A 23,907-nucleotide genomic window follows, 5' to 3' on the forward strand; every position below is an offset into this window, starting at 1 on the left:
TATGCTGGGGAATTCAAACTTCAACCGACCGATTAGCGTTTCCCGGCGGCTGCGGACTCTGTCATCGTCCTTTTTAATTGCATGCGGCTTCGCAAATACATCTTGTTGCGACATAGCGCGTCTCATGCTGGTGTTACAGTGATTAACGTGAAAATACCCTGGTACATGGTAGGCTGCGACCCAGCTATTTGGCAAAGAAAAATAAACACCAACGCTTCAGGTCACCGCCCTAAGAGCCCTCAGTTCAACTTATGCATTTTCATTGGGTGAGCAAGGAGGAAATTTGTAGCTATTCTGTGCACCGCAGATGGTTCCAGCGTAAAAGCAAAAGGTGCTTTTCCAGCTTATATCGATCTATCATCGTTATGATACTTTTTTGGAAACTTCATTGCGTCACAGTCCATCGAACGTATAGGAGCCATTCAGGAGCTCCGCTGCTACATAACGACTCGAAATTATCCATGTTTAAGCAACAGCGCAAAAGGACAGCGACGAGTGGAAGGATGTACAAAACGACGGCGCTAAACTTACAATTGTAAGTTCAGCCCCGTCGTTTTGTACCTCCTTCCACTCGTCTCTGTCCTTTTGCGCTGTTGCTTAAACATAAATGATCGCCAACTAGCTCAATTAAACCACCGTTCTTCTATCGAAAGTATCGTAAGGTATTGAACATATAATCCGAAACAAGGCTTTGCGGTAACAATATCAAGGAAAGCCGCCAAGTGAAACGAAATAAAACGAGGCGAAGTTTGAACAAAGTGCAGTTTCGAACTGAACGTTTCTTCGGAAAATCTACTCTACTACTTCATAGTTCGACGTAATGCACGGGCAATAATGGGGGGTAATGGCAGACAACACTGCGCGATTCGTTTAAGATTTGACTTTGTGTTGAAGCTTTTGCGCCATCGAAGCTGCCAAAGCTCGGCGACCATTTTTTTTTTTTTTTTTTTTTTGTCGCGTTTACAAGTGCTATATATGCAGCCCGTGAGGGGCAGTTCTTGGTCTTGGTCACCGTTGGGCACCCTCCAGGACGAATATGGACGAAGCGCTGCGGCACGCCGCTGAACAACGAGGTAAGTTTTTACACTGAATACCGCACATTGTGCGAAGCTGCCACTTCGCAATCGAATATATATAACTAATTGAAAGATCAATGTATGTAGACTAAAATTTTGTACTGAAACCAGAACTGTGTTTTGCTTAGTTGAAGTTTTTTTTTTTTTAAGAATGATACGTGCGGGTGTTTTCTAAATAGTTTTTGAGATTGAAATTGCCATTTGTGAAATTCGGTTGTATCAATGTCAATCGAGTTCAATGGTTATTTAAAACCACCATGCAGAAATGACCAACCTCCATCGAGTTCAATGTCTATCGAAATAATGGACATTCAACCTGCCCTTCTGTCACCACTATGAACTTCAATTTGGGCTAACCCTGAGAAGCTTTCATTCAACATACAAACGCTATCATACAAACGCTAATTGTCCACACAACGTTGAATCCTCGTGTATTGTACCCCCATTATTATTTTCAATTTCACCCAGGTATTTAAAGTTAATTAGAAGTAAGGAAAACACTCATAGCAGGAGCAGTGAACGCAGCTAATAATTTCACATGTAGAGGTCTGGCCTATAGTGAACGGAAGGTTAGTATCTCGTGTTGCCTCCACCGGACTTCTAAATATGTTTGTTGTTTTCGAAACAGATTTCACTTCCGTTCAAAAAGTACGCGACATGTTAAACAATGAGCAGCGTTCACTAAGAAAGGGAAAATATACAGAAACTAACGACTCACCGTTAGTCGGCCAGCATTTCCGTTCCCAATGGGTGCTGTCCTCCGATTCCTAATTTCTCACGCGATAGCGCGTCGTCTTATGCAAACGAATGACTTCCGGTAGCCGTCGCTTCGCGTGGCCGTTTCTTCGAAGAGCCATGAGAATGGAAACGACATCAACTATAAACTTTTTTTTATCTTTTGCAGTTCCTCCGCTTGCGCCAGCACGAACACAGTGAAATACGCCACTGAGATCCTTGCTTGTGATTCAGGAAGGCGAAAGAAGGGGGAGGGGGGGGGGTGCATTTCTACACTAATTCGCAACCGCTGAAAGCAATGCAAACGAAGTTGTACGGCGGTGCCATGAACGTCTTGCCAGTCAGAGCGCAATTCTCGAGGAGCCGTGAGACAAAGTGCGTGCAATTAGGGCTCCCACGAGAACGTGAGCATGACCGGATTACGCCAGCTAGAATGGTATTGTGTTGTCGTGCTCGTGGTGAATAATCAGACTGTTAGATCAAGTTGCGTGTACTAGCGCAGCGAGGATTTAAACGAGACATATTCTTTAGCTACTTGTTTACAGGAGGACAAAATGTGCAGGAAGAATCAAGAGCAATAAATGTCGTTTGTTGTCGCCTGAAATCCAGTAATATAACAGGGAAATGTTTTTAATCTACACCAGCTACACCAGTGCAGCAAAAGTACATTGTAGGTATAGAAGATTTCCTACACTGGTGTAGCTGGTGTAGGTTAAAAAATTGGCCCTAACGTGTGCTTTGTTATTGCAATAGACTGGATGCATGGGTGAAACTAGTGTACTCTTGAGGGACAGGAAATGAGCTAGATAAATGAACAGGACTGATTTGAAACCAACTGAAAAACGTTTCCAATAGTAAAACTGCCACCAGAGTTATCCGATACTATTGTCGATAATAAATGCCACATCCATCCACTCGGATGTATCGGGTTACATGCATGTTTCCTTTCATCTTTGCTTGCAGGTGCGGCGCAAGTCATTACTGAATTTTTTAAAGCGAAATCTTTACTGGTCTCGTTAAGCCAAGGTTATCAGCTGCGGGAATTTCCCCTCAGATGTGGCGCGAGGAGCCGGCGTCGCGTTTCTTCTTCGCATGCGTGCTGCGCATACATAGCAGCCAGCACGATTGCTTCTCCTTCTGTTGCTTCACTTCTTCGTCTTCGCACACCCGCTTCTTCTTCACACACCTGACTAACGTCTATTGTACCGGTACTTATCTCCAGAAATATACAACATTGCCCGACACAATGCCACACACACTTCCAATTGTTTGCCCACCCATTCTCGCCACCACCACTGCTGGTCATCTGGTTCCCCTCCCGGGACCTCCACCTTCAAAATGCCTTCGGCAGCTTCGTGTTATCTAGAACAGGCTGTGGTGTTCTTGAAGTTTGCAGACAGACAACACGCGCTTGAAACAGTGCTTCGGCTGCGTTTCCTTGACGTTCGTAGATAGCCGCTATTGTGTTTGAATATGATTAATCAAGCTTCCGCTTTGTAGACCAGTTTATCTATAGATGTCTAACCTGAATTGGCAATACAGCATAACCAATCACAACAAAGTTTTCGCTTAATAACGAGGTAAGCCGCCACTTTTCTTTTGTTTTTTTTTTAAACAAAAGTACGCTTCAGCTTCGTCAACACCCCAAGACGTTGGTCTCGAATTCCCCATCAGGGGTTGATCTCGAATGCAGAGTTAAACGTTTAACGCTGATATCCAGGCGGTGCACAGGGCTCACGCAATAAATACCATTAAAAAGCCAGCGAAGGATACTTAACATTGCGCCAGTATGCTAGACGAAGCCTCACAAAAGCTTTTAATCGCAAAGCCAGCGTGAGAAGCGCACACTGCTTTGCATAGAGACAATGTTGTTCGCCTTCGGCGTGCAGAAACACCGAGTGCTCAGAACCAAAACAATGCCGCTTGCGACATGGCGTTAGGTTAGCGCCAACGTGTGCTACGAACATCTAAATTATTTAAACGACGTGCAAACTAGCTACGATTCTCGCTAGCCCTCTCGCTGTCGCTATTGTCCATTGAAAAGAATGATTCTCGCTCGAGGGACTCGCACTAACTATCTGCGGTGTGTTGTCAGACATTATCGCAGCGCGTTTTTGACCTCGTGCCTAGCGCAGATTTCGAGCTTTGCATGAGAGGGCTAGATTACGCTTCGAACCATTTGTAGCACGAAATGAAATTGTATAAACCTCTGAAAACGCCGTCGCTTTCAGAAACCACTCTAAGATCATTTCCTCTCGGGAGTGAGTACTCAGTACATAACCAAGCGAGCTTGATTTACCGAAATTTTAACCCTGTCACTGCCTTTAATTCACTGTCATGAACGCTTGTTTTGATGTTTTTGGTAGATCTCATAGAGAGCTAAAAGGTGAAGCTTCCTTGTACAGCCCATTCATTTCCGGTGGCAGCACCTGTTCAGCAGTACTTCGCCACGAACGGAAATCAACTGGGCCTACATTATACCTCAGTCTTGAAAGAGAGATCGGCTCTCGTATGTGCAATGCCTCTCATATGGTTATCTTACCGGTGGGAAAAACAAAGCCGCCTCCTTCCCTAGCTCTCTACGGTGTAACTCGCTTCGTGCCCCGTGTTAAGTCACGCGTGCTGCGGCGCTGCCCGCCAATTCCACAGCGTCAGCTACGCGGTAACGCAGTCCGGCCTTACGTAACTTGACAGGTTTAATTAAGCTGGTACAGGCACTAAAGTTATAGGATAAACAAGAGCAGGACCGAAAAGGAGGGGAAAGTGTGATTCGCTTCTTCTGGTGGTATGAGAGGAATTCATAATACTGTGGACAATGTTCGAAACGATCTCACAGCGATGGTATGCACTTTTGTAACAACTGCTGTATTGGAATTTAGGAGTGTTAATTTGCCGCATATTTTTGACGATGTGTAGCATTTCGGACGCCTTTTTACTAGAATACTGTTTTTCATAGAAAAATGGATGCGTGATTGATTTCTCCATCCTTGGAAGGACTGTAACATTTAGCAAAACATTTTTTGCTTTCTTTTTTTGCTTGCCTTTTTTTTTTTCTTATTGAACCAACATTTTGGTTCATGGCCCCTTTTCCCAAGCATTTCACCCCCGAAGAGCCGAGCACCAGGCCGGGGGACATCTTGTACCCATTGGAAACCGGTGGGTACCCGGCGGCATTGGGGATCGAACCCCGTACCTCCCGAATGCGAGGCGGATGCTCTACCACAAGGTCAGCGCTGTGGATAATTCCATAAGTCCATGTGGATAATTCCATAAGTCCATGTGGATAATTCGCTACAGGTTCGCGCTCGGAGCAACAGATATTCCTTTTTAGCTTAGTCTGAGCGTATTTCTATCCCTTGTGCCAATGTGCCAGCTTTCGAAAGTTCTTGAACCGATAGTTTACAGAGAACCCATGAGTAAAGTGGTGCTCGTTGGGAGGGAATATTGGTGGAAACAGCAGGGAGGAGACTCTTTCGGAGGAAGGTTGAAGACTTTATACAACTATTTAAACGGGATATATACAACTTTAAAAAAGACGGAAAAACCGCGAAAGGCCTAGCCGACCGCTTAAAGTTGAACGGAGACTTCACGTTTAGTACAACAGCTCAGTGCGTCTTGCACCATCATAACTTTTTCAAGCCTTTGGGAATAAAGAAGTTGTGGCGGTCTGCGTGTGGTACTCACCCGGTATTTAAAAAAAATACCAGTTACAGTTCTGGAGTCAGGCGCAGCCTCCAACCCAAAGCAGTAAACAAATAAACAAACCGACAACTAAAGACAAGTCAAAGTCTCTCTCCTTCCGCATAGATTTCCCTTCCTCTCCGCAGTGGTTTTCTTCTCACACCCTCTATTCACGCGCGACCCCTGATACGGCATGCCGCCCCTCCGACAGTACACCGCTATCTTGAAAACGACGACGCAATCACCATGAAATCATGGCAATTGCCTCGCCTTGACAGCTGTAAAGGCCCTGCATACGAATAGTCACGAACGACCCGGACGCTACGGCGCCGTTATCTTCGAAGAGGTGGCGACGTGCGTGGGAGGACACAATCACATCAGTGTGATCTTGAGTCTCAGAACAAAGAGGCAATTTGTTCGCCGTTTCAGGGACCCCTCAAATTGCGTCCAGCATGCGATAACTGAAACCTGTGCCGGGGTAGAGGGGCTGGAGGAACAGGGAACTGAAACGAACGGCGGTGCAGGTGGACGGCCGTCCTTTGATACATCCCTGCGTTTCCTGCTCGCAGTGCTGGTCGCACTCCCCGTCGCCTAAACATGTAACACCAGTTATGAAAAACGTCACTGCAGTGACCTCACAGAATGAATAAAACGTTTTTTGATAAAACCAAGACAAAATATCAGCTAGCTTTGCGCCTAGATGAATGTTTGACATCAATGTTTCTTCAGTAATATTGATAATGTATATCGGAAGAAGGAATACTACCCAGTGCGTTTCAGACTGCTTGCATGCTGGTTATAACTGAACTTGAAACGAACGTTCAGCTGTAAGTTACTTTTACTACATCTTCTGACTTGATCGTTAGTAACTACCCACCTTGTCGAAACGTTGGCTCATCTGCGACCTGAGGCGTACCCTATTTACCCTTGTTCGGTTCTTCTTTTTTGTACCGTGCAAATCACCTTCTTCCTTTCGTTCTACCTGAAACCTTGATTAGCAGTTATGCATTCCTTGTTATCATTCTGATGTTACATCTGGGAGAGAAGCCGCCTTAATCAGATGCTTGGTCTAAGCGCTTATAGGCGAAACGGTTGCACTCCGTTACTAATGACGTTTCGTTGAAAGCAAAACGAGAACATCGAGTCAGGAGATACCTAATCGAAAGTGGGCGCTCGACTAGTGTGCCCAAGGATGCGGGACCGAATCCCGGCCACGAAGGCCGCTTTTCCACATAGGCGAAAAGCAAGGCGCCCGCGGGCTGCGCGACGTGAGTGCACCTTAAAGAATCCCAGGTGATAGAAATTGCCGGTTCCCTCCACTAAGGCGTCTTTTATAGCCTTGAGTTGCTTTGGGACGTTAAACCCCATAAATCAAACCAAACCTAACCTAATCGAAAGTGTATGTAGTTCCTGCATTTGTCACTCTGCATGAGAAGTGGGTGGCAATGTCCTAAGAATAGTTCTGGTCTGACCACAATGCGGAGCGTTCAAGGATAAAAGAGGGAAGGTTAAGGCTCCATGTAAGGCTCATAATAGTGGCTTAATTTCTTCATTTTTCTTGAATCATACTATCAAAACCTCAATGAAGAAACACAATAACGTAGACAAATTCACTTTCAAGATGCGCAACATTTAGTAGGCCTACCCTTTGTTTCCCTTTCATTCACTTACGTTGGTAACATACAAAAATACCATCACTCAAAAATGCAGCTTAAAAATTTCGAACAAGGATAAACTCTCTTCAAAGACATTACGCAAACGCCGTTAGAATGAACAAAGGCTGACGGCGACCATCTTCCAGAATGTGGGCTGATGTGAACGGATGGCCGCACCACGAGGCCCTGGCACATTGAGCAGCGCGCGGGGCTTGTAACGTGCACGCCACTGTGAACGTGCACGCATGCGCGGCGTCGGCAGGCCATCGCCGCGGGTCATCTGTGAGCGTATTCAGGTTTCGGGCGCAAGTGGCTGGTTCGGCAAATACTGCGTATGTCTTTGAGAGCTGCGGAACCTTGAAAGGAGCCGCCAGGGAGCGCGTCACTCCTGTGGGCGAATGGATGAGCGAGAATGCGAAAGGAGAAGATACGCAGCCCGATCAGCTAGCCACAATGGCTCAATGGTGCTTACCTACTTGGCCGAATGAATTTTCGAAAACCTCAAAGCTAATCGTTTGTTTCTCGTCAGTGTTTCAACATTCATAGGCGACAGCGAACCACTATACTGCTTGCACTGAGTGGTAAAAAGAAAAATTTTAATTCTAACTGTATATGTAGGATGGTGGATAGTCGAAACATCTGCTTTGAAATGCGATAATAACGCGAGATCCTCGACAAAGTGTTATTTGGTCCCTTTTTTTAAAAAGTTATTTAGTGTATTCTCAGAAGTTTATGTATTGCAAATTGGCCTTTTATATTATTTAGCAATACGGTTAGACCATGGCTGATGTCTACCAGACACAGCGCTTGTTTTGTCGCTTTGGACTTGGCTGCAAGTGTCGCGATAGCTGCTTTCTAATTAGGTCACCCCTCATTCGTGCTCGAGGACGTGCTTGATTTAAGCGTAATTAGTTATTTTTCACGTGTTTCCCAGAAGTTAACCATCGACTGGAGCTGCTATAATCAGCAGTGTAGGCGTGCAATGATTTCCGCAATGTGTAGCGACTGCCAGATTTCACACTCCTTCGGTAATTGGAGTGTTTGACGATTCTACGCGTACGGGTTGCTAAACTTTAGTGTGGGCTAAACGGACGAGCACCGCGCACTAACTTCCAGGCCCTTTAAGCTTTAACAATGATGTCTTTCTCGCTACTTCACCGCGACGTGTTCCAAAATATCCCCCTGAAGCACCCAATACCTTACAGAATATGACGGCGTGGAAATGCATGGCTTCTGTACGCGCCCCTAAATATGTGAAAAGTAGGGTTTATCAGCAGTTCCCATGACGCGTTCACTAGAGCCAAGAAGCGAAAAAGCAAACTATGAGGCCGCAAAGTGATACAGTTTTGACATAGTTAAGTCAAGCAGGGCGTGTGGAAGATCCTCGCACATGTGGAAGCTGATGGAGGCGACGCGCTATGCACAGCGCAAGAGTGCGTTTCAGTTTAACCCGTTGGGCAATCGGCTGCGGCGATATCTGTTTTTTTTTATTGCCCTGAAATCATAAAATATTTGCACAAGAACAGTCAACTATATTCAGTTGACCTGACATGGCTAAAATGTTCTTCGTGGGTTGGAGATTTAATACGCTGCAGCCAGTCAGGTATACTGGATCAAAAGTTTTGATTATTTCAATATATGTTACGACGCTTGCTTTGACTATTCTTCGACTGGTAGTGCGTCGAACTCTGCGTGACGATACGGCATTCAGCTTGCCCATATATTATGCAAGCCTAGCACTATTACAGGGTCATACGAAATACAGTTCTCGTTTTTAGTTGAGAGACTCCTGATGCCGGGTGTCAAGCGGAAAATCCTTCTTGGGAGTAATTTGGAACGTCGACAAAAAAAAAAATACTACGCACAGCAGTGGTATAGTGCGAAGTCAGAAACTGACAATTCATTTCTAAAAATTGTCCACGCCGCATTAGATGACAGCGCGACGTGCTTAATGTAAGCATGCTCTTGTCTGCCTCTTAACACCACAACCGCCACCATACGCCAGCTTCCACCACGTCACGATAAGAAATCAGAAAACATCGGCGGTGCGACCAACGGTCTGCAGCGACACTACCTCGACTCTGGTTACGCTGGAATGATTTTGACCTAAAATTTCATATAGAATATAGAAACGGCTAACGAAAATATTTCAGTACGACGAAAAATGTCAGTGGCGGATGCAAGTGTTTCCGCACATCAGGTCCGGTGAGGCCCCTGTAGACCATCGTGAGGTACTTTAGGGATCGTCGCCACGAAGTACAAGGCAATGGTGGCCCCAATCTAGCTCCTATCCAGACCACTAATCAAACAATAGAGTGCCGCGGGTGGTCGGTAACATTGCATAACCGTCTTAGTGAGAAAACCTTCGCTCAGTCTAGCAGCTCAACTCAAGGTTAGGCAACCCTTTTTGGCGCCATGGGGCAAGTGCAGAATACTCGCCTAAGGGACTGGCCCCGACCTACCAACACAGAGCGAAGACAGGAAAGTGCCACAGCTGCTATCGAAATGAAGGTTCAGATAAGATGTGAAATTAATCAGAAAGGAAATAATCATTAACGCATGAAGCAACATCAATCACCTTCCACTTATAAAGTGTTATACTTGCGAAGTATTTGGATCTGAAAATGAATATGTACTGTTTTATTTCCCCTTAAAACGACCGCACTCTCGACAGTCTTGTGGCTCTTTTATCGGGCTCAACGTACTGAAGCGGGGCACCGTATGTGCGACGTCGCAAAGGAGGAATCCTCGTAATTACAGTCATTTGTGGTTTGTTAACGTGTAATATATCGCACATATCTTTTATGACGAAATGCGGCTGGGATATATCCCGCGTTCCCGGGTTCATACGTAGAGGCCCGTAAACACCAATACACGTGTAGGAGTGTTAGGGGGAGGGGGAGGGGAGGAGAAGATCTTTAGTGAAGACCTATGCAGCCCTAGTTAACAAAGATGTGACGAGCAAGCCTGGTTTTGTCGAAAACATATCACGTTGAACGAAACTTTGGATCTGACCAATAGTTTGGACCTTGCAATCGCCATTCATTGCTTAATAAATGGCGATTGTAATGTGGCAAATGACTGAAACACCGTTAGGAGGTGTTGATGTATATAAAGTAAATGAACTGCGCTGAAAACGTCTTGGGGGTAAGGTGGTAATGGTAATCGATACGGCCCTCCTCGGATCCCGAGCGAGAAACGTTGCCCTCAAAACTACTGGCGCTTCTTTTTTCATTGCTAGTAAATACAACAGCACTTACTGGCCAACCAGTATATTTCGTAGCTTGACTAAAGCTAGGCTGTACTTATTGCGTGTGGTATTTTGCACGTCTTTCCTCCTTACTGCTGCATGTTATAGACTACAGAGAAGCGTTGATTAACGGAGAACTGAATAATCGAGTATCAATGTGCACTTTGGTACGCATGTGCATGCACATCGGCAACGAGCGAGTGTGCACAAACAACGATCCACGAATGGATGTCATGACCGCTGCACTGTGTCGGTATTACGTGAGTTTCAGGGAAGGGCGTCAAATAAAGCAAACAAGGATGCACGCGGTTTTCAAGACATTGGAGTCGTGCTAACGCTAGTTTTAAATAACACTGCTCTTGTTGATGCACGGTGTATTGATTTTTAGCACTTCGGTCATAGTCAGGATCGAAATTTAAGGAAGTCTCATCTGATATAATCATCTCCAGCTTCACAGAAATAATTTCACTACAAACAGCTTAAGTTAAAAAATGCTGTCTGGAGAAACAATCCATGAAAATGCCCTTTCGAAGTTGTTCAGGATGGCTAAGTAATTTTAATAAAGAGGTAGTACTCATTAAAACTTTAGTATGAAAGTCTTCCATAATTCCAGAAAATCGGCAGTTCGCAACGGGAAGCACACATAAAGATACTCTCGCACCCACACAAACAGGGGCACTTTTACTCCATGTTCTAGTTGTCTTTAATATTCCCAGAAAATCGCCTGGTCGCTACGGAAGGTACACTGCTTACAAGATACCTACTCTCGTAGGCACACAAACAGGTGCACTTCCACTCCACGTGATTGTTGTGCTCATTCTGGTATGCGCTCGCGTCGGATCAAAGATTCCACCGTGCATAATACTTGCGCCGGGTATAATATTCAATACGCTCCCGCAAATGTAACGGTCAGCGGGCAGCAATTAGGTGCACGCCTTCTGGGCGATAACTGCGGCGCCCGTCCGCGTTCGTCGATCTCCTCGTACAATCAGGCGACCTTGCGCCGATTTCAGACCGCCCGAGAAACACGCGAGCCCACCGGGCTTGTACAGATGTCGTACCTCGTTCGACCTGACAGGCAGCAATGCCGCAGCGCGCAGCTATAGCAGCTAACTGCCGCGTTTTCTGTGTACGAAGCTGAAAAGTGCGCACCGCTCTGATAGTTACGTGCACTGACGCGAGGGCAGTGCGAGTCAAATGAAATCCCGGATAACACTCAACCATTTATGCAACGAGTCAAGGTTGTTTCTTGAGCATACTATGCAGCTTTCGAATCCGCGTGAACTATGTGCGGTACAAGGCATTTGCAAGTGGAAACTCCGAGAACTCTGCCTCATGGCCATTTGGAGCGGTTATAGCAGCAGCTGCGATATAGTCTCAATGGTGAGAGGGTTAAATGGAAGTCTTTTCTGCATACTTAAATGCTGCGCAGCTTCAATGAGCCGAAATCTACTCGGATTCTATGTTGGAAAAGAACGTTTGTTGTGCAACCAACTTTTGTAGTGTCTGAAGATTTCAACCAGATGTGGCTGCTTCGTAAAGCCGGCGTCAGAATGTATACTCCTGCTGCATATGTATTTGACTAAAGAATGTTGCAATAGTACATGCGTTCAGTCAGCCGCGTTAAGTAAATGAGCTTCAGGGGCTGATTCATTTACACCGTGGATGTCTTCTTCCGACGCGAAACCTGTGCGCCAATACTGGGGTGCACCAAGACGCACTTCAAGGCTGCTACTTCTTCATTCAGTTAACTACGCTCAGCTGTGTGGATATGATATTAGTCACAAGAACGACAGTTAAAAGTTAAATTGGTTCCCAGGAAGGGAAAGGCGCAGTATCTGTCACACTTGCTCTGTGGACACCCGACCCGCGCCGTAAGGGAAGGGAGGAAGGTGGGAGTGAAAGTGGAAAGAGAGAAAGAGGAGCCGTAGTGGAGGGCTTCGGAGTAATTTCGACCACTTGGAGATCTTTAACGTGCGCTGACATCGCACAGCACACGGACGCCACTCCCGGCTTAAGTTTTGTAGTGGAATGAAAAACACTGGCTACCAGCGCGACCATTCATCATGGCTTATTTATTTATGTTTTGTGTAATAAAGCTACACTATAACTTCATTCATGATACAGAAAGCACAGATACAGCCAGCGCCCAGTGTCTAAGCTCGTTTAAAACTTCCTTCACGCCACAGTATGTGCAAACAGAGTCGTGCGCCCTAACTACTGCAATGCTCGCCGCGATGAGGACATCATTAAGGGAGGAACCAACAAAACTTTCTAAGGTTGCAAATGAAATCGCATCTGAATGCCATTGCGACTAAGCGACAATAATATAGGTCACATTCTGGTTTCAGCGGACCATTTTGCTCTCCACATAATGATACACAATGTATGCGAGTCTTATGTCTGCTATCGTCTTATCTCTATTTTAATATTACGGAGATCTTCCGATTAGTTTGCTGCAGTCAATGCTATACGTAGCCAGTGTACTTCAAATCAGGAATATTTATTGAAATACGTAAGAGACGTAATACAAGGACATATGCAAAGTAGCAGTTGCAAATATTCACTGTACGTTACTTAGTAAATAAAACGCACATCGTCTTATCCACAGACTACTAAATTGGTTCAGCCGCAGTGGGTTGCGAAATGATAGAGAATCAGCTGCGGCGACATAAAGACGGCTAACAGTCTCGAATAGAACTATCTGCCCCGTCATCTAGGTAATTGCGGTCGGCTTTAATTTGGCGACCGAATTTGGTCTCCGCAGGATTACTTGCAGTCTAGTCCAAGACACAGCGACCTGCTTGGAGGCATTGTTTTAGCTATGTTGGGGACACACGGAGGCACCACAGCGACAATAAAAATAGGGAAGAAGTCTCATGCATTTCGTATTGTTATAATATCAGTGGCAGAGTACAACAGTCTACTTCCGTGAAAAACCTTATGGCATCATGCGCCTGTCACGAAAACTTTTCTTTTGGTCGAGCGAGTGTCTTCCGTTTGTCCCGTAAGTCTCTAGATGAGAGTCGTTATACAGTCCATCGCCCATCACTGCTCGGCATTGAATTCATCTTGTGTCTCGAGACGCCTATCGACCGACTGGGGCGTTTTGTACCCTGGTTGACAAGTGACAGTCGTGTGCTGATTGTTCAGCGGAGTGTGGAATGCCACAAGGCCACGCGATGAGGCAGCCGAGATGGAGGTGCCTTGGATGAGCGCATCTTTTTCTTTTAAACAACCTTTAGTGCCGAATGGCCTATACATTTTGGCAAGTTGGTAAGGACTCATGTGGTTCTGCAAGTTTAACAGTGGACATAGCGGGTGATGTCTGGCTGTCTTGCTCCAAAATAAAAGAAATATTTCTTAATGGTTCTCCTGGGACGCATATGACAGCTCACGCTAACGGACACCTGTGTTCTTGGTTCTGTGCAAGGAGTGCTCTCTGCAAACACAGACATATACAGTATGGAATATTACCGAACCTTTCGCAGTAAAAACTTCACAAATAAATGCGTAAAGAGGAATTTGTTCTTTTTGCTCCACACCATGTTTCAGTATGCGATGTAAACACCTTGCCTCTGTTATCACCTTCCTGATAAACGGCTGTTCCATTAGGGTTATTTCTTATTGTTTCGTGTTCTATCGCCTCCGCATGTCGGCGTTGTTGGCGTCGCTGTCAGCGTTTTGAACTGACATGGCTGCGCTCTGGTCGAACGTAGAATTCATGATAATACATTTGGCATGGCGTGCCACTCGGGCCTATCTCTTAAAATTGAAGGGTGATGCAGTCAACCATTAAGTCAGATCCCTTCAGCTAGACCACACAGGCAAGTTAATACGGCTTAGTTAGAGCGGAGCTTTATATGTGGGCTAGTAGCCTGCCCTATCGTGCCTTAACCTTAAAGGCTGAGCTTAAGTGTCACCCGTAATTTTTGACCTTGCCGAATGTTTCAATGATTGGTTTTCTGCTTTCAATGAAACCCTTCAGTTACCTCCTTCTGTCACCCATAAATGTTGACCTTGCAGAATCTTCCATACTTATTTTCTGCTTTCAATGAAACCCTTCAGTTACCTCCTTCTGTCAGGTTTCCTTCCTCTGAGTGTTTATTCCTGGGTTGCTAAGACAACATGGGTTACAAGCGCCTTTCAGGAAAGAAACGCACGCACTTTCGCTGATCGACGAGCGAGGAAAAGTGACAAAGTTGAATCCAACCGCTTGCCTTTGAACTGTTTTACCTTTGGGCACCATCAGTATGTTCTGCACCACTGATGATCAAATTAAAGAATCCATTACATTCTTTGTGCAATAGTCCCACCACGCATTTGTTTCTCCTTAACATGAACCAAGTATTTCGAGAACGCACGAGTTCTATCCCATGAGATGAGGCAGAAGTAGCACCTGTTATATTCTTGTTTGTGTTTTTGAGCGAAACGCTGTGGCAGTGACCGCTTCATTACTCGAAATTACAGTTTCGAGTAATTTTATGCACATTTCATACAGAGTCAATCAGGAAAAAGATAGGAGTACAATTAACATGTCCCAGGAGTCACCTTTTTCTTCTTTTTTTACTTGCTCTGTAGCAATGAAGTGAATTGGCAAGCACACTTGAGGCGGGTCAAACGTCCCACTGAAAGACACAGCGGAATACCTATTGGCAGAAAGTAGCACCTTAAGTTTCTAGAGCGCAGCTCTTTGGCGCCTGTTTCTGCGTTTCACGGCGTTGCCGTCGGCGTTGTCCCTCATAACCAGGTTCTGCACTGCGCATGCGCACGACACCGCGGAGGGCTGACAGAGTGGAGCAGGAAAGCGTCTGCAGGCATCGCATGCTCCCGGCATAAAAGTGGATTTGCAAGGGTGGAAGAACGGGCTAGTTGGTAAATCATCTTGGAAAGCAAACTAACGCACTTCAAAAGCTGAAGTGAGCGCTGTGTTGTCGTTCCCTTCCTGTGTCTTTGTTTTGAAGTGCGCTAGTTTGCTTTCCAAGATAAAAGTGGATTATGCCTAGAACGCCGGCGAGCTTTAATGGTTTCAACGGAACGCTGGTTGTGTTCGATGCAACGCTCGGTAGCCCGCACCGCCTGAGCCGAAATGCATAGCCGTTCACCACTGTAAACCACTTGCCTATAGTTCCTTCCCTGCCAGTTCTTTCTGAGCCATGAGCGAGGCAACCGGTGGAAGTCCTTCGTTTGCCGCTGCGTGCACAGTTACTCCGCCTAGCGCCACCGTCGTCTTTTCTGTTGTAGCGCAGACCACATATGCGTTTAGATCAAAAGCTGTTAGTGGAGTTTTTCTTGAAGAAGGGATATGTGTGAAAAATGAAAAGTTGCTTGTAACTGTACATATATGTTCTTGTCGAATTATTTGGTTCAATCTATCGAAAATCTGAAAACGCTGATGAGCTGCGCTCAAATTTCGCATTAGGAAGTAACGTAATCGTTGCCAACTTTTTCCACGTAAAGAGAAATTGAAGTTGCGATTTCCGACTTCGAATGGGGGGGGGGGGGGGGGGGGGGTCTTAAACTGCAAACACAGCAACTGATCATATTGAATAATATAAGCACGCGACCAAAGTGCCCAAGATGATGAGAACTAAGGCACGTGTCGAGTCATGTAAAGAGCTGAGTACGCTAGCGGGCACTATGCGATTTGCGCTGTCCTCAATAATTGGCACGCAGAGCACACGCGCGCCTTGAAAGCGAGTTTTAAATGATATGCGCAAACACACGCACGCGGGTTGAAAGGTGACTTGGCCTGATTGCGTAGCAGAAATGCGAGAACGAGACTTAACGAGATTCCGGCTGCAGCACGGGAGTAATAAAGCGAAATTGGAGCGCACGGACGGAGGACGCTCCGTGCTCGACACGAAACGCGCACGAACAAAGAAATAGAAGGGTTTGAAGGAGGCACGAATAGCCTCAAGCGAAGACCACGATGCATGTAGTGGCGTTGTGCCGGTCAATATGAGTAAGTCGGCATTTGAAATGCCATTTAGGTTTGCTTGGCTTCGTCTGAGTGGAAGCAGGATGTGAACCTTAATTTGTTGCAACTGGTGTGTGGCGAAAGCGGGATCCGGTAATAAAGTCCCCGGAATAAATGCCCCCAGAAAAAATGTCCCGGAAGAAACGTTCCCGGAAAAAATGTTCCTTTTTGCGAAGTTGAAAAAAATGTCCCCGAATGGGGACCGAAGTCATTCGTTTCTCCGTGGCGAGCTGCAATGATGAATGATGTATTTTAACTTTATTACAGAGGTTTCACCTGTCGCCTTGGAAGTGACCGCGAACATCGAACTGATGGGGGATTAATAACAAAAAAAATGGACAAAATGATGGCAGCGGTAATACGGTGAGAGCACCTCGTCTTCGCTTTTTTTTTTTGTTTTTTTGCGAGGAAAAAGCAAGCTGACCACCTGTTTCACCGGACCAGAAGCTTGAAGCGACGCTTTAGGGTGGCCATGGTGCATGGGCAGTTAATCCTCGCCCTGCTTACATCATCATCACCCTTATCACCATTCTACACCATCATCAGAGAAATGTTTGAACCTCGTCACCAGAAGGTCTGGGAGGTAGTCCTAGTGATGTCTTCTGCTTTGGGCGGTTCTCCGAGACTACCATACGCCGATCCGCTTGTACCTTTCTCAGTGGGCAGTATTACCCAGCTGATTAGACCTGTCTTAATGATTGCTTAACGAGCTGCAGAGCTCGGAATCACGCAACCTGTAAAGAGCGAGATGGCTCTTTCACCGTGCTTTTACGCAGTACTTGTAAGCATCTCGGGCGCCCAGAGGACGCAGGTTCCAAATGATGATCACATTTAATGCAAAGCCAAGAAAGAATAGCATAAAATGTGTAGTTTGTTTTCATGTGATGTCCGGAATAAATCATTTTTAGTTGCAGTTTTTGCCTAAGGACGTTTTTTCCTAGTTGCCGCTTCTTCGGGGGCGTTTCTTCTGGGGACGTTTTTTCCGGGGCCGTATATTCAGGGAACCTTTTTTTCCGGGGAAGTTTTTACCTACACCAGGCGAAAGTACAGCATAGCGCGAAATTTTGCAGAGCGATTTCAAGAAAGAGCTGTTTTACCTTATCACTTTCCCGAAGAAGCGGAATATACGCAGAATATGTGCGTAAGGGCCATAATAATTTCAGCTTGTACACAGTAATAATTTGTCGTTCTAAGTACCTTGAATGATTTGCTGACTGGAATAATAGGAAATAAAGCACGCACACCTGAAGAAAACATATAGAAGAGTAGAGGTGCAAAAACTAACGTAGAAAGAAAAAGCAGTACGTTGATGTTTTGCATGATTTTCAGTTCATCAGTCGCCTCATATAATGGCTATGGAATGTCGCCAGTAATAAAATATTGCCCCTAATTGAAGAGAATCTGGTGTTTAGATAGGTTGATACAGTGCTCCTCTTTGATTTACGCGCAGTAAGAACACCAGAGAGGTTTTCTTTTTTTCTTTTTAACGTAACTGTCATAATACCGATAGCGCGCGAATCTGTTCGTTAAGAAACAGGCAAACTGGCTGAAGAATTGGGCGATGTCGGTGGTGTTGATGAGCATCAGTGGCATGAAATTAATCCCAATTCTCCTTTTGAGTTCTTGACGCGATTCTATCTCCTCCCTCGCGGGCGGCCCAAGCATTCTAATACGCACGTTATCCCGTTACCTCGACCGTAAACCGCGAATACCACTGAATTCGCAACAAAAAACGTAAACTTGATATATTTTTTTTCACGTCGACTGGGCCCATTCTATGGTATAGTCAACGAAAGCCTGCCATGAAGACTAAATCTTATCTTTTGCCCCGGCTTGATTGCGGCATGTCCTTTCCGCGAGAGGCGATATATGCCCTCGAAAAGGAAGCAAAAAAACACGCTTCCTATCCGTTGAAGAAAGGCACAGCAAGCAATACGGCCGGATAAAATGGTGTCAGCATTCGAAAACGACAGCAAAAGTCCGAGCATCCACACATTCTCTGGGCGTTCTTGCGCTCGATTCTTCCGCCTCGGTTTATCAAGCTCGCACCGAACTCCGGATTCTTGCATAACGTTTACGAGTCCTAAATCTTCCTCAAGGCTATGCGTATCCGCGAGCGAGAGTAGTTATCGATTCGATCGAGACTGTTACGTGGACTGTTACGTCCGAACTGCCGGCGTCGTGGGTACAGGTCTATGGCTCTCCCTCGAGGCTTGGCTCATTAATCAAGAACGGAACCTTGAAAGCCCGTCGTAAGGACCGCCTGCAGGCCGGCGCACCCACATTACGTTTACTGCGCTGTTGCATGCTACTCGGGAGACAGCCAAACGCGAAACTAGCACGGCCAATTAACGACGAAGGGCTCTTGTATGGCAAAGACGTCCGGTGTTTTGTGCCTCGCGCCATTACCAACACTCTTCCCTCGAATACAAGTTGATTCAGCCTTGTTCTAAACCCTGTGGTTTGGCAAGATGATTGTCGAGCATCCCATCGGCATTAAATGTTTTACGATCCAGTGCTCGTTGCCAAACCACGATCAATGGTTTGGCATACAAAGCCAAGCAGATAAAGCTGCTTTAGTACAAATAGCGATGTTCTGTTTGTTTTTTTCTTATCACTTTTAAACAGCTTTGGAAAGTCTTAGTTATCGAGAATAAGAAAATGATTGTGTTTGAAGGCACTTGATGCACGTGTCTGCTTGCAAAGAAAGAAAGCTTTCGGCAGGGGAAGGTTCTTAGAACTGCGTTAGCATTTGAAGGTAATTATCACAAATCTCTCTGGGCTAGTTTGCAGTAAACCAAAGTTCACTTAACTATTCATAGATTGATAGATAAGGACGAGGAAGGAACGTAAAGGTTGCGCAAAGCGCTGCATCTTCCTGGAAGCCTTAAGTATCTGTTTTTTTAGCCATTGAAGAGCCGCTATTAAAACATTCTTTATGAAGGCGTTTACATTCAATGATTAACAACAAAACCCGTTCGTTCTAGCTTTAGATAAGCACTGGCAAATATATATATATATATATATATATATATATATTTAAAGAAGCGAACAGTCTCAGAGTGCAAGGCAAACTTTGTTTATTATTATTATTATTATTATTCATACTGCTGACATTTACGCGGATGTTGTCGTGTGTTGATTATTGGAATAAAGAGCATTAAATGCAAAGCGGAAGGAAAAATATGCCTTATGGCAAGCTTGCGTTCAAAAAAAAAACGCGCCGATGGTGTGTGTGTGTGTGTGCGTGTGCGTGTGTGTGTGTGTGTGTGTGTGTGTGTGTGTGTGTGTGTGTGTGTGTGTGTGTGTGTGTGTGTGTGTGTGTGTGTGTGTGTGTGTGTGTGTGTGTGTGTGTGTGTGTGTGTGTGTGTGTGTGTGTGTGTGTGTGTGTGTGTGTGTGTGTGTGTGTGTGTGTGTGTGTGTGTGTGTGTGTGTGTGTGTGTGTGTGTGTGTGTGTGTGTGTGTGTGTGTGTGTGTGTGTGTGTGTGTGTGTGTGTGTGTGTGTGTGTGTGTGTGTGTGTGTGTGTGTGTGTGTGTGTGTGTGTGTGTGTGTGTGTGTGTGTGTGTGTGTGTGTGTGTGTGTGTGTGTGTGTGTGTGTGTGTGTGTGTGTGTGTGTGTGTGTGTGTGTGTGTGTGTGTGTGTGTGTGTGTGTGTGTGTGTGTGTGTGTGTGTGTGTGTGTGTGTGTGTGTGTGTGTGTGTGTGTGTGTGTGTGTGTGTGTGTGTGTGTGTGTGTGTGTGTGTGTGTGTGTGTGTGTGTGTGTGTGTGTGTGTGTGTGTGTGTGTGTGTGTGTGTGTGTGTGTGTGTGTGTGTGTGTGTGTGTGTGTGTGTGTGTGTGTGTGTGTGTTATTCCCGGCTAATAATAGAACAATTGCGGGGCTATGCGATCCGTCGCATTTTAAGCTCTACTCATGCACCAGAGCATAGACAGCTCTATTAGCCGCAATACTAAGCGCCATAATTGTGCCCGGTTTGTGGAAGGCTACCTAGACAAATATTTGCGTCGTCTAGCTATGGTTGGAAAAGAAGTCTTGGGAATAAGAAAGCCTAAAAAGAACTGAATCTCCTTCAGATAGAAAAATAGCGATGACAATTTGCTTAGAATTAAACAAGAAATGCCCGGTATTATTTTCACTTCGCGGCTTCGAAATAGCATTCTAGGTGAAGTTCGTAAAGTGTGTGTTAATTACAAACTGAACATTAAAAAGACAAAGATCATGGCGTCTTGCCCTATCAAGTCCTGGAGCATCAATAGAGAGCCATGAACAACAAGCCATGCCGAAAATTTAGATCAGCCTGTGCCATCCCTGCCGACCAGTCTATGGTACATCAGGTTTGTTCATATCTTGCCCTGTGAGCGCTGATTAGCTAAACTGATAGGTAAAGTTCGAGTCACTATTTTTCTCGGATGACCAGAAAGAGACAAACATTTGCGCTGCAGGAAACGCATAGCAAATATACATGACCCTGCATTCGGTGACGTAACGTGATCAAGTTGGTTGCAGAAATCGACCAAATTGTGGCCACGAAATGGGAAATAATAAAATACATTTCCGCCGCCACAAAGCATCGAATCGCTGCGAAAATTACCACAAGGCACCAAAAAACTACTGAAAACTTAAGTGCAGGGTATAGTTAAATCTAAGAACTGAAAATTTTTTCAAGGAGTGTTTCACTGAAAGTTTTAATCATGGAATAGTCGGTGGCGCTTAAAGCACTAACCGGTTTCCTAGGAACGCATTACATCATCGAGAACGCTGCTAAGCACGAATCAAGCAGCTCCTCACGAGTTGCAGTGATTTTCAAGCCCTTATGGCATCCTAATCCAATTCAGTAATGTCATGTGCTACCAGATGAAGTTATGTGATGTCAGGAAGATAGTGAGAGACCGGAAAGCGTGGTGTGACATGGTCCACAGGGTCACGAAGATTCGGACACGACTGAACGACTGAACAGAACTGATGTGCTACCACCTTGATTAGGCTTGAACTGTGCGTGGCAAATCCTTTTTCCGATTAAAGAATGCCGCCTACTTGCTCATCCATCTTTCGGCGAAACGACCGCGGAAGCCTGCATACGGTGGCACACTGCATAGCCTTTAAAGAAATTCCCGTTGTAGCCTCCAGCTTAAAAGCATTATCAGCACATGGAGACCGGAAATGAACCGGATGCCTAAAAAAGAAAGATAAAATTTATAGAGTAGGCTCTGACTTTATGAATAATAATAATAAATTGGTTCACAGGAAGGGAAAGGCGCAGTAACTGTCACACTTGCTCTGTGGACACCCGAACCGCGCCGTAAGGGAAGGGAGGAAGGTGGGAATGAAAGTGGAAAGAGAGAAAGAGGAGCCGTAGTGGAGGGTTACGGAGTAATTTCGACCACCTGGGGATCTTTAACGTGCGCTGACATCGCACAGCACACGACGCCACTTCGTTTCGCCTCCATCGAAACGCAGCCGCCGCGGTCGGGTTCGAACCCGGGAACTCCGGCACATAAGTGACTTTATGAAAACACAAGTTTTGGGGAATGCCGGGCATTCAAAGACCGAAAGAAATTGGAGCGAATAAGACGAAGCGCTCACATCGACAGCTTGAAAGGCCGACCGGAATGTCCGATTCTGTATTTTTCGTTATACGTTCAACACGGGTCTCGAAAGAAAAGAAGGATTCGTTTTTTTTTCTTGTTTGCTTGTTATTTTTTTGTGCGCACTTCATATTCAAGATCGCATTTCAGATCCACTCTATACACGTTCCTTTCTTGACGTCTAGCTGCCCCACATATCAACAACGTCAGGTGTCCAGAACACAAGCGTTTTGAAAGCTCAATCGTTCTTTTGAACGCAGGAAAGACTGAAGTTTCCAAGCTGACCGCAATTGACTCGATCGATGTCTTGGTCGAACATCCGCAAGCTGACGTTCTCATTCCTCTAACCGCACAGAGCGCGAAAGCAGCGCCTGTCTGATGTGTCACATTTTTTTTTTTCCGCACTTACCTATCGGCCTATAAACTAATGGCATTGGCACCCTTTGTCTTGCCCAACTTCCGTTTCCACGCTCTCAATATTTTCGAGGCTTGAATGTATTTTGTGTTCTTACATCATCCGGATTCCTAGCTAACGACGTGTGCGCAGCGCTGGCTTTCTCAAACATCAGAGATGCATCCATATCAAAGCGGTTCCTCTCTCCTCGCGCGTCGATTTAGCCGTCTTTGCAATGCGTGCGTCTCGGTTCTGTGATGAATCACGCTGCAGCCATTACGCACCCGGGTCTAGTACCGTGTTTTCCGTCCTTGTTCCCTGCCACGTCATCGCAGCGCACGTGTGGCGCCGTGCTTTACGTGAGGAGGTAATCTCGGTTGTCCCAGTTTAACCTCCTCTCCTCCGACTGCGGATTACCTTCCTACGAGTCACTGTTGCAGGAGGGCACGATAAATTATTGTTGAGGAAGGCGGTTCTATTCCAAACAGTGACGTTTGATGGATTGACATGAACGAAACACAAAATGTTATACCGGAAAAAATTACAGGCTCTCCTAGATATCTCTTAAGAGGAGAATGGAGAAAGCCTACCCACCCTCTCCTATTATTTGCCTCTCATTGTTTACCTTTTATCGGCGTTAGTTGCAGTGCTACGTATAGTTATAATTGGTTTACAGGAAAGGAAAGGCGCAGTATCTATCACACTTTCTCCTACAAGTGTGCGTTTGGACAGAACACCATCGCTCCTGTCGCGTGGCGTTCCTTGGCGCGCGTTCATGTGTGGATTTGCAGGTGGCAGGAACGCTAGACAAGATGAGACTTCTAGTTGGTCGCTTCGAATTTGGCGGCTGGTGACGTCACTTCTCTGTCGACCAATCAGCTGCTCCGCTCGCGCGGACAGCTTTTGTCCACGACAGTATAAGCTATTAAAGGATTTCACCTTAAAAAGGGGCCTATAGTGACGAACGTTGAAGGTAAGAATGAGCTTTCGACCATTTGCCACAACATAGGATATTTAGCATCAGCAATAACAGCCTCTGCTGCATTTTTTTCAAATAATTAAACATTCATAACACGCGTACATTTTGCGCGTGCGCATTAGCCCGTGCATTCGTACCCCACAGCTTTCCCTAGAGTTAGGGTTTGGTGGCTGATCTTGGCCCTACGGGGCTGGGACTGGTAGGTCGACAGAGAAGTGACGTCACCTGCCGCTTGCAGCGGGGGAGGGGGGGGGGGGGCTGGCACTATTTTCTTATCTGTTTTAGGCCGTCATTGCACCCGCTACCTTTTCGGTAGTGGACAACGGCTGTTGCGACGCGTGTCTGTTTCTTTCTCCATGGCCGTGAGCCTTCCCATTAAATAAGGGACATTCAATCAATCAATCAATCAATCAATCAATCAATCAATCAATCAATCAATCTTCTTTTTCTTTCTTCTCTATTTTGACCCCTGTCCGCACGAGACAGCGGAGGTAGCTCAGCTACAGAGCCAGTAGCAGGCCCGTGCATTTTCGTTTCCTTCTTCCTTCAGTCACAGCAACAACAGCTTTCCCT

At 45.7% G+C, this 23,907-nt stretch overlaps 1 protein-coding gene across 1 annotated transcript in view; it reads right to left on the reverse strand.

Moving 5' to 3' along the window:
• Window positions 1-21,466, reverse strand: part of LOC146176496 (uncharacterized) — a 74,100-nt gene extending 52,634 nt beyond the window's left edge. Inside the window, exon 1 of the mRNA XM_084580980.1 lies at window positions 21,411-21,466. Within this exon, the coding sequence (XP_084437106.1) occupies window positions 21,411-21,418 (8 nt within the window). The 5' untranslated portion in view covers window positions 21,419-21,466. The remainder of the gene's footprint in view (window positions 1-21,410) is intronic.
• Between the last annotated feature and the right edge of the window lie 2,441 nt (window positions 21,467-23,907).

Source organism: Amblyomma maculatum, chromosome 10, assembly GCF_055883805.1.
Source record: "Amblyomma maculatum isolate TAMU_Amacu chromosome 10, ASM5588380v1, whole genome shotgun sequence".
In the NCBI taxonomy this organism is placed as follows: Eukaryota; Metazoa; Arthropoda; class Arachnida; order Ixodida; family Ixodidae; genus Amblyomma; species Amblyomma maculatum.